We start from the raw sequence: 15,619 nt of genomic DNA on the forward strand, positions 1-15,619 counted from the left end.
AAACACTATCTTCCATCCTCTAATGGAATGATGAGAAGACTTATACGCTCGCTTTTATCCGGCGCACCCACACTAAGTGCCCAACCAATTCTCTGATTACCCGAACGGTAACCCAGTGAGTTTCCGATGGGCCCACTCTTTCCACTTTTTCTCTTTCCTTTGACATTTTAATGCCTGCGGGAAGTAACCGCTACTCGGCGATCAATAAAAAATCGCCGCTCAATTTTTCTTTTTGTTGGCTGCATTCAAGCAACCTGCTTTAATGGATCGATCAAAATCCATTTCTCCTCCACCACAAAATTGAAGTGGCTATGTTGACCGGCAAAGTGCACGATATATAATATTGTCACGTGTATGTTGTTTTGCTTTCTGATGTGGACAGTGTCGTGCGAGATATTAGCTGTGATCGGTTTGCAACTCGATGTAAGAAACGCCTGCTGTAACCGAATATTGTCGCGGATTCAGCAGAGTAAGAGTCTAATCTAATACGGTTGCGCACTCCCACCTCCGACACTATTTGGTTTTTCACCGCAACTATAAAGTGATATTATACAGGTTGATTTTTTTATTTTTACACTTAGTCTTCAAATGATTAGAAGTTGTGCAAAAGTGAGATTTTTATTTTCGTTTATGATGGAAGTACAATACCCAAAGATCGCTACGTTCAGAACTGAATGGCAACGGTTGTCAGCGGCTCTTTTCACATTACAGCTTTCACATAAGCCGTAAGGTGAAATGTACAATTTATGTATCAGCTGTATTTCTTTCGCCATAAGAAGCAAACAAAGCTCCTAACAACCTCCATCGTTAGGGTGGTTGGGGCTACGTTGTATAATTTGTCGGTGTACAAAGTGACCTAAGTGCAGTACATTCTAGCTCACCCGCAAGTGCAAATGTGCAGAATATTATGACAGGTGAAAGAAATTACGCAAGCTATGCCCTGCCCAAATATTAGTTCAAATAGGAATGTCTAAACAAGTAAACTGTTCGTGAGTGGCTGGCAGCTATAGCCAATATATGTCGTATTACGACTGGCAGGCAGCATTTCCCACCATCATGTCTCGGGAGGGAAACGTTCCATGAATACAGATGTTGGGCTCATGTTTATAAAACAGTTGTAGGTCTGAAGGCGTTCAAGAACAGACACTGAATAATGGCGAAAAGGAATGCGGCATAAGCGAAGGGAACTGGCGAATGAAAAAGAGTTTCGCAGTAACAAAGTGTTTTTTGAATTAACTACTTTTTCTAGTCGAATTTCCTCACTGACCAGCTTTCGGGTGGGCGCAAGTCATCATATAGGTCAGTGTAATATAAACACGTCTGTCGTGTTCGGTAAAGATACAGAAGAAATAAATCTTTCGTTCTTTTTCTTTCTTTCTTTCTTTCTTTCTTTCTTTCTTTCTTTCTTTCTTTCTTTCTTTCTTTCTTTCTTTCTTTCTTTCTTTTTTTCTTTCTTTCTTTCTTTCCTTCTTTCTTTCTTTCTTTCTTTCTTTCTTTCTTTCTGTCTTTCTGTCTTTCGTTTATTTGTCCTGGCAATAAAGACTTCCTTTCGTTCAGTACTCATTTCGACACTGTGTGTGTCCTCCTTTTCCTTGTGTTTCACCAGAACGCTGGTCTTCCGAAACATGAGCTGCGCTACAACCGGACCAAGTTCCTTTTTTTTTTTCTTTTTCGTGCAATTTCCTTGCGGCACAGAAAAATGGTTTAAACAATATTTATAGCGTATAATGTGGAATTAAGGAATTATCGTAGTTGTTTAGCAAACTTGTCGTTTATGAGTAAACGCCTATAACTGGCTATCAGATCCATTCGTACACCTTGGCGGCTCTTAAATTTCAAGTAACCCACATTTGTCGGCAGGGGCATACAACAGGCGGTTAATGTCCGCTGTGCAGGAGAAGCGGAAACGTTTGGAAAGTTCAATAGGTCTTCGAGTGTTGGATGTAATGACAAGCCCAAGTGACTGTGAAGTTTCTACCTTACGGAAGTATTATATCTGTCGCATAGCTTTTCGCATTGCTAGAGCAGCTTCCTTACGTGCAGTGTGGGCCTGAAATATCAGGCTTTCGGCATCTTATCCGTATTTGTCACTGAAAAGGACATTTCTACCATGAATCCAGAACATTCCGTCCCATATATGAATCGCGGATGCTCAAGGTAGTATTAAATCGCCAAAAGAAACTCCAAAATCATGTGGACTAGGTCTCATACACATAATAAGAGCGAAGTGTAGGCGGACTGCTGCCTTCCGCGATTGCGCACATTTCAATGTGGTCCCTAGTGCTATGGAATTGCCGCGGTTGGGTTTCGAACCGGCGACTTTGTTGTTAGCAGCATTGCGCCAAACCCCTTGAATAAATGTGTTCGGTGCACATTACCCTTTACGGAGCGTCTTACCTTGTCGGTTATCTATACCATTCTGTTTTACTACAAAATATAGATTTAACGAAGTTGAAAGTGCAACTTGTTTTTCTCTAGGTGACTTGTAGACTATAGTGTGTGGCCCATATAATAACCCTTCATCTTGTAAATTCCAGGTGCTATGGACTGTCATCTTCTTTTGTCTTTATGGTCAGTGCGCAAAATGTACAAGTAGTTTCATAACGATAGTTACAAAAGGTAACCATAAACAGTGATGGTTCAGTAACACCTTTTACGCTTACGCACAGGAAGTATATTTAGATGTGAAAGCGCTTTTTTACATTTCGTTTTCCCGCGGCAGTATAAGTGATTCGGGAAAATAAAAAACACAGTAACTTCCTCATGGCATATTCAGAGTTTTCTAAACTCTCCCAAATTGCCACGAAGAAGTGGGAATCCTCGGCAGGCGCAGTGACAATAAGAAAAGCCTTGAAATGTTGACGGCATCGTCAAAAGGTACTAAACGGACTCGTTGTCCTAGCGTTTTGAAAGGGTCGAAAAGGACGTCTGCGACGTCGTCCTCATTAGCGACGGGCGACCTAGTGCAGGGCGCACGGGCGATTCTCGACCGGGTGCCGCCGCCGGATGCTGCCCTGGTGGACGCGTGCGGACGGCCGGCGGTAGCAGTCCCGTGGGCGGCGTTGTCGTCGCCACCCCCGTACCGCCAGTCAGAGCGGATACCGTGCGCGCGGACCGATACTGCTCGGACGACGAAGACAGCGAAATGCCCGACGTCTCCGTGGCGGTGGCGTAGACGTCTCGCTCTGGCAGTGTCGTCGCCGCCGTCTTACGTTGCGCGTGATCGACGGTCGAGACGCGAGCGGCGTCCGACGGCGGCATGAGGTTCGCGAAGGCGGTCTCCATGGACGGCGCCACGACCGGGAGGTCTCTTCCGGGTAGGGCTAGCGCCAGTTGCCGCGTGCGCTGCCGAAGCAGCGGCAAGATGGCGCTTTCCGGGTCCGGGTAGAGTTTTGTTGGGAAGCAGACGCCGTCTCCCGGAGTGCTGTGCACGGGGAAGGGCCACAGGATGACGCTGGAGCCAAAGACCTGGAAACCGTATACGACGGGCCCGATGGTGTCAGTCAGCGCAGCGAAAGTATTGCCTCTTTCGCTAAGTCTGCCTGGGCGGCGTAGACACGTCAGGATGCTCACAGATTCTCGGGCCTTACAAGTCTCGAGAAACAAAAAGTCAGGTTAGCTCGCTTGAAGTTTGTTTCTTCGAGCGCAACTACAACGCACAACTGAAAGTAAAACAGGACAAGTGCTCCTGTCGCTACGGAATTTCTCATCCCGACAAGAAATAGTTAAGCAATAGCGCGTAGAGTGCGTAACTTGTCGTAATCAAAACCGAGGCGTAGGGAACAGAAGCTGTTATCGCCGAAATACGTGCGCGCTGGCGCTACTCAGAACTAATAAAGCTTTAACGTAGCTTTACCTGTAAAAATACCATTGCGAATGCGCTCGTCGAGTCTTGCTTCATGATATTAGCCTCCTGTCTTCCATAGCTGTGGTTCAAAAAATCTCAAAATGCGTTGTGAAGACTTTTCAAAGAAGTTACGAGACTTATGTGAACGGAACGCAAATGAAACGGAACATGCATTCTGCGCAGCTTGGTAACAGGCACCCAATTAGCGCAATGCTACAGCCGACGGTAACTACTGCAACAACTTATAACAAACTTATACAGTTGAACTTCTTAACTGGCGGTGTAACGCTTCGCTCTTCATTCTAGCTTTGTTACCTCGACGACGTTTCTCCGAACGCCGAGGTCGAACGAGTCGAGGGGCTCGACGAACACGAAAGGGCGCATGGTCTCCAGCGTGGTCTCGTTGCGGCCCAGGATGCGCAGGTGGACGATGAAGAAGCCGCCTATGAGAACCGTGAGCGCAGTGCCCGCCAGCAGCAGGAAGCCGGTGTGAACCAGGACCTCCGTGGGCAGTCCCATGGCGCTCGACGTGTCCAAGGCGTACGACGACACGCTGACGAGCGCGTACGACGCCAGCACCACCACGTAGAACAGCGTGAGCAGGAAAAACTTGTAGGTGCTGAAGCCCACGCAGTTGTTGAGCCAGGGACAGTGGTGATCCATCTTCAAGATGCACCTGCGCGGCACCAGTGATGCCGATGGGGGAGGGCGCCACCTGAAGTTCCGTTTACGCGACATTGCGCAGAATACCTGTACCATACATGCTCCGTTTTGTACATATAGCAGGCGACGCCGCGGAAACTACGATAGTAGTGCAGCCGTGCAAGTTTCGCTCCACACGCGCCCTTTATCTACAACGCTTTTGGCGGAATAATGATTTCATGTGTTGAAACTTCAACTAGTGGACGTAAGGTTACGTCAAATTGTGCAATATTTGCACCCTTTCGCGTGCTACCAGTACACGGCGTGCTATGTTTTGGTCGTGATTTTAAGCGGTTAGCTGCGCGGTCATTGCATCACAAAAACGCGTTACGTACTCCGCTCTCGCTTGAAGGTACTATGTTTAGATCTACGACACCTTCCAATTAATAATTATTTCGCACAGTTCGAATTACGAATATTAACCTTAGGGACCGAGAACGTTAATCTATTCGAATCTGTTTTTATTCCACTCTTCCGACGTCAAACTTACATAAACGCCGACGCAAGCGTCGGGCATTAACTACCAGTGCTGTTCAAACAGCCTTCTCAACCCTTGTACTCGCTTAGAGGAGGTTATTTTCAAAGCGAATAACATTGTCTACCTTGACAGCTCCTTCTTCTCATCTAATTGGCTGACGAGAGGCGAGGAGTACACATCTGTACGTAGAGAATATTTCACTGGGGCTGAGCTAGCGCACTGAGTGTAGATAACTGGATGAGCAAGGTAGTGCCGGCGTGTACGATTGACTGGTTTCGCTTTGCTTAGCTTGCGGTGACTGGTAGAAAATTGAGACGGTGTGTAACGGAATATTAAAAATGGCGCTAAAGCGGAGCCTCAGCGAAAAAAAGTTGGCTGCGTGATGTAGTGAACCTGTTCAAAGGGCTCGACATCGTTATATACGGTCATGCAGAAATTGCTAATATACGCAAATAAATTCATTTTCCCCTGCAGCCCCGAGCAGCCAGTGCCAGAGTGATTGCCAAGCAGCCATTCCCTATTCCTGCTGGAACGAGGCAGTCTTCGGCTATTGCGAAAAAAGTTCAGTTTTCTACGGCATATTAATGTATCTTAATGCGTACGCGTCACTTTGACGTGGTGGGATCTTGCCGTTTTGCGACGTCACATGATAGACAAAGTGAGCGTAGTTCGAAAACATTTCACCAGCAGAGGCGGGCTAATGGCGAGAAAGGCGTAACCCGATTTTAGCACTGTACAGAAGACGTTTCGATACTTAAATTACCGTATAATGCACTCGCACTCAGCGATCACCATGTGACGCCGAGGATATGCTTTTGCTGTTAATAAGCGTTAAAATGCTGCTGACACTATTACGAAGGCCTCAATGGCAAGGATGAGAATCCCTTGGGTTCAATTGAAGATCTCTCTATGCCATAGCACTCGCCAACAATACTATTTCCCCCGTATTGGTGCCTGAACAATAAAAACTTTCCTGTGGCTGTATTCTGAATCCTTGCTCTTCTGTTTCGACCTTCTGACATCGTCCACCTTAATCAAGCACACTTGCGTCGCAGACGACAACACATGCGTGTCACATGAGGGAGCACTATAGAGTCGTTCTTGCGTCAATTTTTATTTTATTTTTATTTTTTACGACAATAACATTGAAGACCTTTGCTCAAGGATGCAAGTAACACCGTCGACACCTCCCCCCCCCTCCCCCGCAAAGGCTCGCCATTTGCAAGCTTTTTTTTTTGCGAAATGCTGGAGAACACAGTGACGCTTCTGACGCACCAGGCGGGCACTTAGACGCTCGTATTTTCCAGGCAAAGAGGAACCGGCCAATTGCGGTAGCGCGCGGAATATTTGCGAAGACGGCCAGCCATTCAAAACACATTCGCGAAATAAATGTTTACGCCCTTGGAGAATTGACTCAAGGGCACCTGAGTTGGCCGCCTATAATACAGGGCGCATAAAATGTTTCAGGATTGCAGCTTTCGGGCGTGTGTTGCAGTGCCATTTAGCGCGAAGAAAACACCGAATAAGAAAATTTGAATCGACAATGGTGAACGAACACGGTGTCTTCATTTGATATTCGAGATATCGACACTGCGTACATGGTTCTGCCGTTATCGCTTAAAAGAGCGCATCCGATAGAGAATCGTCCACTGGTAGATAGAGAATCAATAGAGAATCGCCCACTGGTTCCGCCAAACAATGCCCGTATGCGTTAAGAAGCTCTTCAAAGCTGGCCATTCTGCAACAGTGCTATCAATATTTTGTAACATTTTTGTTTGGAGCTTCGCTTAAAGTATGCGGGTTAGTTGAAATTCAATTCCGAGACTTGTAATTATTTTGTAATTTCATTCATACTCTTTTTCTTCTTTTTAACAGAGGCGCACGTTGCGGTGTAGAGTTAGCTTGTTTAACACTTCGCACGACCACACAGTTGGGTAACATTGCCAGGAAATACAGGAAAACGGTACCAAGAGGCCCTCCTTGTAAACAGGTGTCTGTGGTAATAAAAGGCAGTAGAGTTGAAGTCCGGTAGCGAGAAGACGCTAATGGCCTGTCGCCCAGCGATAAGACGTCGAAGCGGTCTCAAGCACTGGTGAGTTTATGGGTGCCCTTTGGGGCCCGGGTCATCACAAACCCGCTACGCATGCCACCACCACTACTGCTTCCACTGAGAAATTTCAGTGTGCAGCGAACCCCACTTGACAGATTTCTTATTTCTTCTAATGAGTCTAGCGCCCCCCCTCCTTCCCTCCCCCACTTTTTTGGGGGGGGGGGCGGAGGGTAGGGGAGCTACTGTTCCTCATTATAATATGGACCGAATATCTCAGATGGAGACTTACGCTGCAAGATTTCTGGGTCAGCTGCAAATTTTGGCACTTTGTGGGTGGGACGTAAGCTTGCGAATCACAACACAGCGAGCATGTTTTTTGAGCTCTGCGGCGCAGGAACTCTCTCCCTACATGTACTATACTTCAACTCAGTGTACGTTAGAAATATCATTATTTACCAAAATATAACCTTCACTGCAATGATCTCTGCTTCACATTTCGACAAAGTAGAAGCAAGACTTCCCAATCTATTTTTTTCTGGAGGAGCGACCAAACGTTGTCAGCACTGGAACCGTGGAGCCCAATGGCGTCCGCCTGGCTCAATTAGCTTCAAGCTAAAATAGCACGACGTTGTGGATCTACAAATTGACCCTACTTCATGTGCTCCTGGAAAACTAAAACACGGCGACCATGATGCCTCAGGAGATTCGTTACCTCCGGCAGGAGGAGCAGTGGTGGCTGCGGTCGGGCTTGACGAGTCCGCACGGTTCGCAGTAGCGCACGCTTCCGTCAGCAGTGCGCGTCAGGATGCCTCTGTTGGCGCCCAGTCCCTCGAGCAGCTCCTTCTTCTCCTCGTACGTCTTGCTCTCCTCTATCATCCTGCGGTTCGCTGCGTTCATGTAATACCGCGCTGGCACGGGCAGGTTTGACGCCGTGACCGCCTGCAACGCAGACACATACGAACTCCTGACCGTTGTCCAATGCTCCTGGTAAAGAGAAGGTTGGCTTCATGGTTTAACAACAGGAAATGCTCGGAAACAAAGAGAGAAGAGAAAGACGGTGTCTGCGTTGTTCATTTCGTTTTTCTCGTGTTGACATGTTTTTTTTTACGTCCACCTTTTAAAGCTGGTGAATTACCAACTTGCTCAGCTTTCCGCCGTTCTAAGCAAACACGTTTTTCTAGGATCTGCTTGAGGGCATAAAATGATTGTCTTGAGTGCTACAAGGTCTCACTACGCAACAGAAAACGTATTTGTTTACTACCGTCTATATGTTATTCCTTCTGTTCGTAGGTTATTTTATGCGATAGCTGTAGTTACCCTCTTTACCTTGCAGTGACCTAGGTCATAGGCACTCGGCATCGATAGAAAATGTGAAGAAATAAATGAAAGATAATTCCGCAGTGTACTTATGTGTACTATTAGGTTTCGCGGCAACTTATCAGGTGAATAAGAAAAGAGAATGTGCACTTTATTAAATAAGGTTTAGTTCCCGCCAATACCACATCTTTGTCCAATAATTACCACCAGCACTCCTGGCGAAGTTGAAGACATATAGCTGTCGCCGTTGCTATGTCGCACCCGACCGATTCTGCACGAACCTAGGTTGTTCGAAACTAGTAGTTTGCCTTTTCAACGTTATCTAAAGAAATCAACTTTAGAAATCCCTTTAGAAACTACAAAAACCCCTTTATAGATAATTAAGCAGGCACTGTCTCCTCATTATGAAACGGCGAAAGAGTTAGAATTTGCCGGCAACACGAAACGCTTCGCACTTCAGCTTTCCCTGGCACTTCGTTAAGTATGTTTTCATTCTTCCATCTTCTCCCGAATTCAGCCGAACGAATTTTTCTTTTCGCTCTGATGATTCTTTCTAGCGCTACTGGCCGTACAAGTGAATTTCATTCTCGCAATAAAAGAAGCTTCCCAGCAGCGCCTCACCCGCAGGAAGGACCAAAGAGTGAGCAGGAGGATCAGGTGGAAGAATGCTGACAGCGAGACGCGTTCCGCGTGGTCCGCGACCAGGACTGGGAGGAAGACGTGCACGTAGGCGTAGTAGGCCCAGCCAAACCCGCTCAGGGCTGCGAGGACCGGCAACCAGCTGTACAGCGTTCCACGACGGTGCAGAAAGCCGATCACCGCAGGCATCGTCATTTTCTTCTTCTATTTGCTCTGTGCTGTTTCGAACAATGGCTCTTACTCACTACAGGGGCCCTATAACGTAAAACTATTCCAATATGTTTCTATTCCAATCTCCTGACGTCAAATTTGCGTAGCCGCCAACGCAAGCATCGGGCGGTCACCCGCAGGCTTATCCGAACAGACCAATCAAGCGCTCTCCTCGTTCATAGGAGGTCGCTTTTGTTTGCTTGAAAAACGAATAACATTGCCTACACTGAGCGGCTTGTCGTATCTAGTTGGCTGACAAGAGGCGAGGAGAACGCTCAAGTGGAGAGGGATTCGATGGGGCCGAACCACTACACTGAAAGTCGATAACCGGATGAAGAGGGTGGTGCCGGCGTCTACGATTGGTCAGCTTTCCCTTACTTAGCTTTCGGTGGCTTGTCGAAAATCGCGGCGGCATGCAGCGGAAGCTCAAAAATGACGCTAAAACGGACCCGCTGCAAAGAAGAGTTGGCAGAATGAGGGGGTAAACGTGCCGAAAGTGTTCGAAAACGTTACACGGCCACGCAAGAAGTTTTATTATACGCAAATGCACCCCTGCTCTCCGGCAGGTGCGAGTAGCCAGCGTCTGAGCGATCGGCGGCAGCAATCTTTTATTCCTTTCGGAACGGGGCAGCCTGTGGCTATTCCGAAGAAAATTCAGTTTTGTTCGGCATATTAATGCATCTTTATCGTGTACACGTCACTTTGACGCGGTGAGTTCTTGCGGTTTTGTGACATCGCGTGACAGGCAGGTGAAGTGGGTGGAGCCCGAAAGCTTTTTACCAATAGCCGCGGGCTAATGGCGAAAAGGTGTCGAATAAGAAATAACCATTTTTCTTTTTTCTGTCAAATCATGCATAATCAGTGTGTACACGTCATATCAGATGGGGAGGTATCGCGGCTTTGGTGACGTCGCGTGACAGACAGGTGAAGTGGGGGTGGTCGAAAAAAGTTTTTGACCAATCGTGGAGGGCTGATAGCAGAATTGGAATAGAAAAGTTTGGAATAGTTTTACGTTATAGCGCCCCAGGTCGTTGACCAATGAGCCGGCCGATTTCGCACGAGCGTTGTTTCAATAACCAAATAAACCTCAGAACATTAGAGCACATGTAGTAGATTAAAGAAATTGCAGGAATAATGGCAACTAGTACGATTTTTTTTTCTGAGAAAATGAACGTAATTTCATAATGCAGCTTAACGTAATGTTCCTTATTACACAGCCTTTAAAAAGTAGAGAAGAGAGACAGCCTTAAAGGTGTCCTCACCAGGGCTCATCGCAATGTCTGGTTGTGCATTGGAAGTTGCAGGACACCGTATAAGAAGTGCATTAGTGCAAACATATTTTTTTCTCTCGAATTTGGTAGTTATTACATGAGATTCGAGAAATTGAAGTGTCGCTTTACCGCGCTGCCAGGTGGCTGCCAACGCAGACATTCTCTGCTTCGGCCTCGGCAAGAGTTCACAAGTGACATTTCTTCCTTGCCTTCTCTCATACAGAAGCCGAGGGACCGTGTCACGTTAGCGTCACAAGCCTCGCTTCTTGCTTTTTTTTCTGTATTTTTTTGTCTTCCCCTTCTTGTTGCACAAGGCACTCCCAATGGCGGAATTGCGCGTTCTGCATTGGAAGATTTTATAGTCGGCACGTGCCATAATCGGTGACGTCGCAGGCTCTGGGTCTTAGGTAGAGGCATTTGTGCGTGTAACGTTGGCTCTCTTGCTGAAAGCAGAACTCCTTCAAGAGGAAGGGAGCGCGGGCATGGTTATGAATTTTCGCCTGTGATCGCGTCGTATAGCCGTGTGATACTTTCCAGACAAAATAGTCACGGCATGATCTACGAACCACGCTTGCCTATTGGCAATTACCAAACCTGGGGAGGGGTCTTTTAAAAACAAGTTAGCAGGGAGAGACAGTCACCTGCCCATACACTTTATTCTCTAGAATTACGCCACTAAGGGTTTTCACAACAAATCGTGTGGTACAGCAGTTGCCGCCTAACCGAACTGCAGGACTTCAAAGATACCGCAAAGATTTTACGGAAGTTGTCTTGTCTAAGGCGAGTGGACCGTACAGTGGGGCGGACTGGAGAGATCGAAGAGCAGTGCCGAGGCAAACATGCCTAGAGCGCATCCCTAGAGATGGTCAGGTTGGTATATGAATTTGCGTGCCAAGACTGTGCAGGAGTAATTCTAATCCGACTTTAAATTGCACCTCCATATTTTCCGCAGAGCTATTTCTGCAGTTGTCTCAATTTCTTATAAACCTTTAATATGTAGTTTACATGTTTTCGTAGTAAGCTACAATGTTTACATGTTTTCGTAGTAAGCCCTCGAATTGCACCCTCGTGACGGTTTGCGCATGAATTTTCTTATTTCCTTACTTTATTTTTATTTATTTATGAACTGTGTTTGTAGCATCGACACTGACGCAACACGCACTTAGGGGTTACCGTATTCTAAATAAAATACACTTTGATTACTTCCTTTCTGTGTTCTGTTGTAGAAAGTATCGCCAGTGTGGCTGAATATTAAACAAGGGAAGAAGAAGAAGAAGAAGGCTCTACATGCAAGCAGTCGTTGGCCGATCGCCGGAGGCTCCTCGACCGGGTCGGCGCAGTGGCTCCAGAGGTCTCCGTTCCTGGCTACCACTTCTGCTCAACTGGCTTCCACTAGCACTCGTTGCGTGTCTCTTCTTGTGGGCCTACTACGCCTACGTTGTCGTGTTTTGCGTATCCGTGGTCCGCGACAATGCCCTGAAAGCCGCCGCCTTTGGCATCGGATTTCACCTGCTGCTCTTTCTCTGCCTTTGGTATGCATCATCTTCGGAGTGTCGAAGTCATATATGATTACGGCTTATTACGGTAACGACTGTAGTTCACAGTGTTCATCACCAGTCGCGTGGTTGCCTGAACAACGCGCCTCGAGTGGCAGCGGACGTGACGTCACGTAAACATGAAGTCATGTGCCCTTTTTTTGTGCCACGTTAAATTGGTCCCATTACGAGGACGACTGTTGCACGACGGCAAGCAATGATTCCCAATTGTGAAAGCCACGGAAATTAGCATGCCTCAAAGCACGCAACGCTAGCTTCCTGCAACAAATGCGCATGCAATAAAGCAAATGGCAAGGGACCGCTGTCACTCGACTGCAATGCGACTAAAGTAATTGACACCACCTGGTGCCTCCCACTGCAAGTAGGAAGCACATTGCGTGCCTCCTACTGTGGTGGTACGGAAGCAATAAATGTAATTTCCTATTTAGATTCCTCTAACCTGAAACGCTATTTTTAACGCTGTAGAAATCTGCCGCATTGTCAAATTCCACATCTTGCTTGTTCTGATTGGCTCACAGAGCCAATCATTTCTTTTACTGGTTAGAAAAGCAAACCTGTCGGAATCTGACACTGTCTGAAATATCCCTTGCCGTTCTGCCTTCTTATACTTCACAAAAATGTGCAGGTCTTACGTACAGACCACGGTGGCGGTCGTGGCACCCATACCACCACTCTTTCGGCTGACCGTAGGCGAGCAACAGGCGCTGGAGAACTGCCACAACGAGCGCACTCGCCGAAGCGTCCTCGACGTGATGGCCATCGAACGCGGCGTGCTCACCCTCGGTGCCGATGGCTGCGTGCGATACTGCGAAGAATGCTGCCTCATCAAGCCCGATCGCTGCCACCACTGCTCTGCCTGCCAAAGGTATACCCAGGACCACGTGGGACAATTGAAAAAAAAACAATCATTAGGGATAATCAGAGGGAGTTGCAGCAATATAAATTGAGGACATACGCTAGAAGATGGTGCCATGGCTACGCAATCGCTTGTTTTGACGTTTATTCGGGTATGGGAATGGGTATGCGTAAACCACTTCGAGAAACTATTCCTTCAACTGTAACGCGAGACCCATTTAGACAAGTTTATTAGGCCCACGTGACCAATGTATGAGGCCCACGTGACGAATAGAGCCGGCTTACTCGTCGCTCTTGTTGACGCGCGTGGAATATACGCTACTCTGCTCACTACCGTAAAACCCAGCGACCCACTAACACCAACTGCCGCAAGCGCAAAATTCAACATAGCTCACTGCTGACGCACGAAAAGAGATGATGCAATGGCGAGAGCCCAACATCAGCAGCAATACGCTCACGGCTGGTGGTCATCTTCCTTCGTAGCTCATCGTTTTTCGTCTCCTCTGTATCTCTACGTTCTTGCTTGTCTTGCGGCATTCATCGGAGTGTTCGTGGCTCTTTGAATGTTGCTTGCAGCTCTACTTTTGTGACAGTTGTAAATTCAAATACTTGTGAAACGATGGCACGCGCCCATCATTGTAGCTAGCAATGACAGCCCGAGGCTTTGTTTCTTTTCGCGCATCTTCACAGGTGCATCCCCAAGATGGACCACCACTGCCCCTGGTTCAACAACTGCATCTGCTTTAGCACCTACAAGTTCTTCCTGCTCACAATTTTCTACGTCGTGGCTCTGTCGCTTTTCGGTGTCTTCACCGCAGGAAAATACGTGATCGAGATGTGGGTGATCGCGCGCATGACACCGTCGACCTTCCACGTCACTTTCCTGACGGTCTTGGGGACAGCGCTGGCGCTGGGCCTCGGCGCTTTCCTGTGGCACCACGTGTCCATGGTCTGCAGTAATGAGACCACGCTCGAAGACATGCGTTCCCCCATCTTCCGAGACACCAACGACTCGTTCAACGTCGGCTGCTGGCAAAACTTCGTTCATGTGTTCGGTCCCCGCAAGTCGCTGTGGATGGTTCCAGTGTTCACCAGCGTGGGCGACGGAGCGCGATTCCCCACAAAGCTGCATCCCGTACTCGGCGCGCAGGAGGAGTACGAACAGCGCTCAGTAGAAGCCACTTACTCTACTGGCTCGTCCGTCGATAACCCGTCATCGGCCACAGTGACTGTGATGCTTTAGCTAAGAATCGATAATACAGTCCTGTTAACGTCCTTATTGTACGCAAATTTTATGGGATGCTGTAGGTAACCGATAGTTTACCCTAAAAGGGCTCTCAGAATGTATGAGTAGGCGTACCTAATATACATGCCTGGTTCCTTGCGATCTCTTCAAGCACGTTCCCTACGTTTGCAACATTTACCCGCCGGCTTTGAACGGGATCTCACTGCAGTTAACATGAGAGTGCATCACGTTCACTGCGCCTTGCAAAGCAGACTCGCATAAGCTGTCGGCTTTTGTGAAGTCTGCCTCAGTGCGACGCCAGAGCTGGCTTGAGAGCTGCTGCGAGACATCTACCACAATTTTAATTCAGCACTATCTTCTGTCTGAAACCTCGCCGGGTTGGAGATGGGGCTGTTATCAGGCGTAGTCCCAGGTGTCGCAGTGCACTAAGGTAGTTTTCTGGTTAAGTTACTGCGCAGATGGCACAAAAACTGCGCAAACCAGAGCCGCGGACACGGCTGCGTTTTACGTAGAAGTCATGTATTAAGTGCAATTCTGTTCGTTTGCGTCAGTCATGCAAGCGCACGAAATGGTAAAGTGACTACAAAAAAATGTGATGCAAACTTTAACTCAGAGAATAGGTCCTCCCCCCCCCCCCAAAAAAAACAACAATATAGGAGAATAAGTCGGGCGGGGAATGCCTCAGAAGCTCTCAATAGGTATTATTGAATATAACATGATTTTCAATGTAAGTGGCGCATATACCTGCAACTGAACTTCTATTTTCATTTGCATGTATTCATCCCCTTCATGACTAAATTATTTTAGCGACTATGAGCCATAGGCTAAAGAGGGAACAGCAATACCCACAACGATTGCTTTCTTTTTTTCTTGAACGAGAACACCACGGCAAGAACAATAACCGTAGCCCATCATGTGGACTCTTCGGCCAGGATATCGCAGACGCACTCAACGCAGGGAAGTGAGTGCAGACGCAGTCCCTTCCGTAGATCTGTATATAGTTATTCTAAGACAGAGTGCTATTACATAGACAAAAATGGCGTAGGGGACTTCATGTTGCAGAGCAGGCGCCTATTGATTCTATGTAGCTTTCGTTTCTTGCATATCCACGAATTGAAGCAAACAACCATATAATTTATCTACCTCGACGTGAGCGATGAAGCTTTCGACGGACCTTTTTCTCAGTTAGAGTTGTGTTTCTTAAAAACTATAATTTTCCCAATGTACCACCCAGTCCTAAGACATGTCTGCTAATTTCGATAATGCCTTAACTGTCACAGTATGCACGCAAAAAACGGTAAAACCTTTAGTTGACGACAGTTCGCAGATATTGATATTCTTGATACAAGGACCAAGTGTATTTGCGTTCTCATATGAAAGTTTCAAAATGTGCAAGGATAAGAGTATTGTGATTATCACCCATCCATGATTTCACCCAACATTTTTTA

At 47.2% G+C, this 15,619-nt stretch overlaps 2 protein-coding genes across 2 annotated transcripts; one reads left to right on the top strand and one right to left on the bottom strand.

The window, feature by feature from the left end:
- Positions 1-2,639: 2,639 nt before the first annotated feature.
- On the bottom strand, positions 2,640-12,940 carry LOC135908384 (palmitoyltransferase ZDHHC20-B-like). The gene is made up of 5 exons (XM_065440167.1): positions 12,849-12,940; positions 9,016-9,155; positions 7,790-8,016; positions 4,163-4,523; positions 2,640-3,468 (listed from the first exon to the last, which is right to left on the bottom strand). The coding sequence occupies exons 3-5, from the start codon at positions 7,972-7,974 to the stop codon at positions 2,899-2,901; spliced, it is 1,116 nt and encodes a 371-aa protein (XP_065296239.1). The 5' UTR covers positions 7,975-8,016; positions 9,016-9,155; positions 12,849-12,940; the 3' UTR covers positions 2,640-2,898.
- On the top strand, positions 11,794-14,200 carry LOC135908385 (palmitoyltransferase ZDHHC2-like). The gene is made up of 3 exons (XM_065440168.1): positions 11,794-12,046; positions 12,696-12,935; positions 13,616-14,200. The coding sequence occupies exons 1-3, from the start codon at positions 11,802-11,804 to the stop codon at positions 14,166-14,168; spliced, it is 1,038 nt and encodes a 345-aa protein (XP_065296240.1). The 5' UTR covers positions 11,794-11,801; the 3' UTR covers positions 14,169-14,200.
- The last annotated feature ends 1,419 nt before the right edge of the window (positions 14,201-15,619 follow it).

The sequence above is a fragment of the Dermacentor albipictus genome, chromosome 5 (assembly GCF_038994185.2).
Source record: "Dermacentor albipictus isolate Rhodes 1998 colony chromosome 5, USDA_Dalb.pri_finalv2, whole genome shotgun sequence".
Classification (NCBI taxonomy): domain Eukaryota; kingdom Metazoa; phylum Arthropoda; class Arachnida; order Ixodida; family Ixodidae; genus Dermacentor; species Dermacentor albipictus.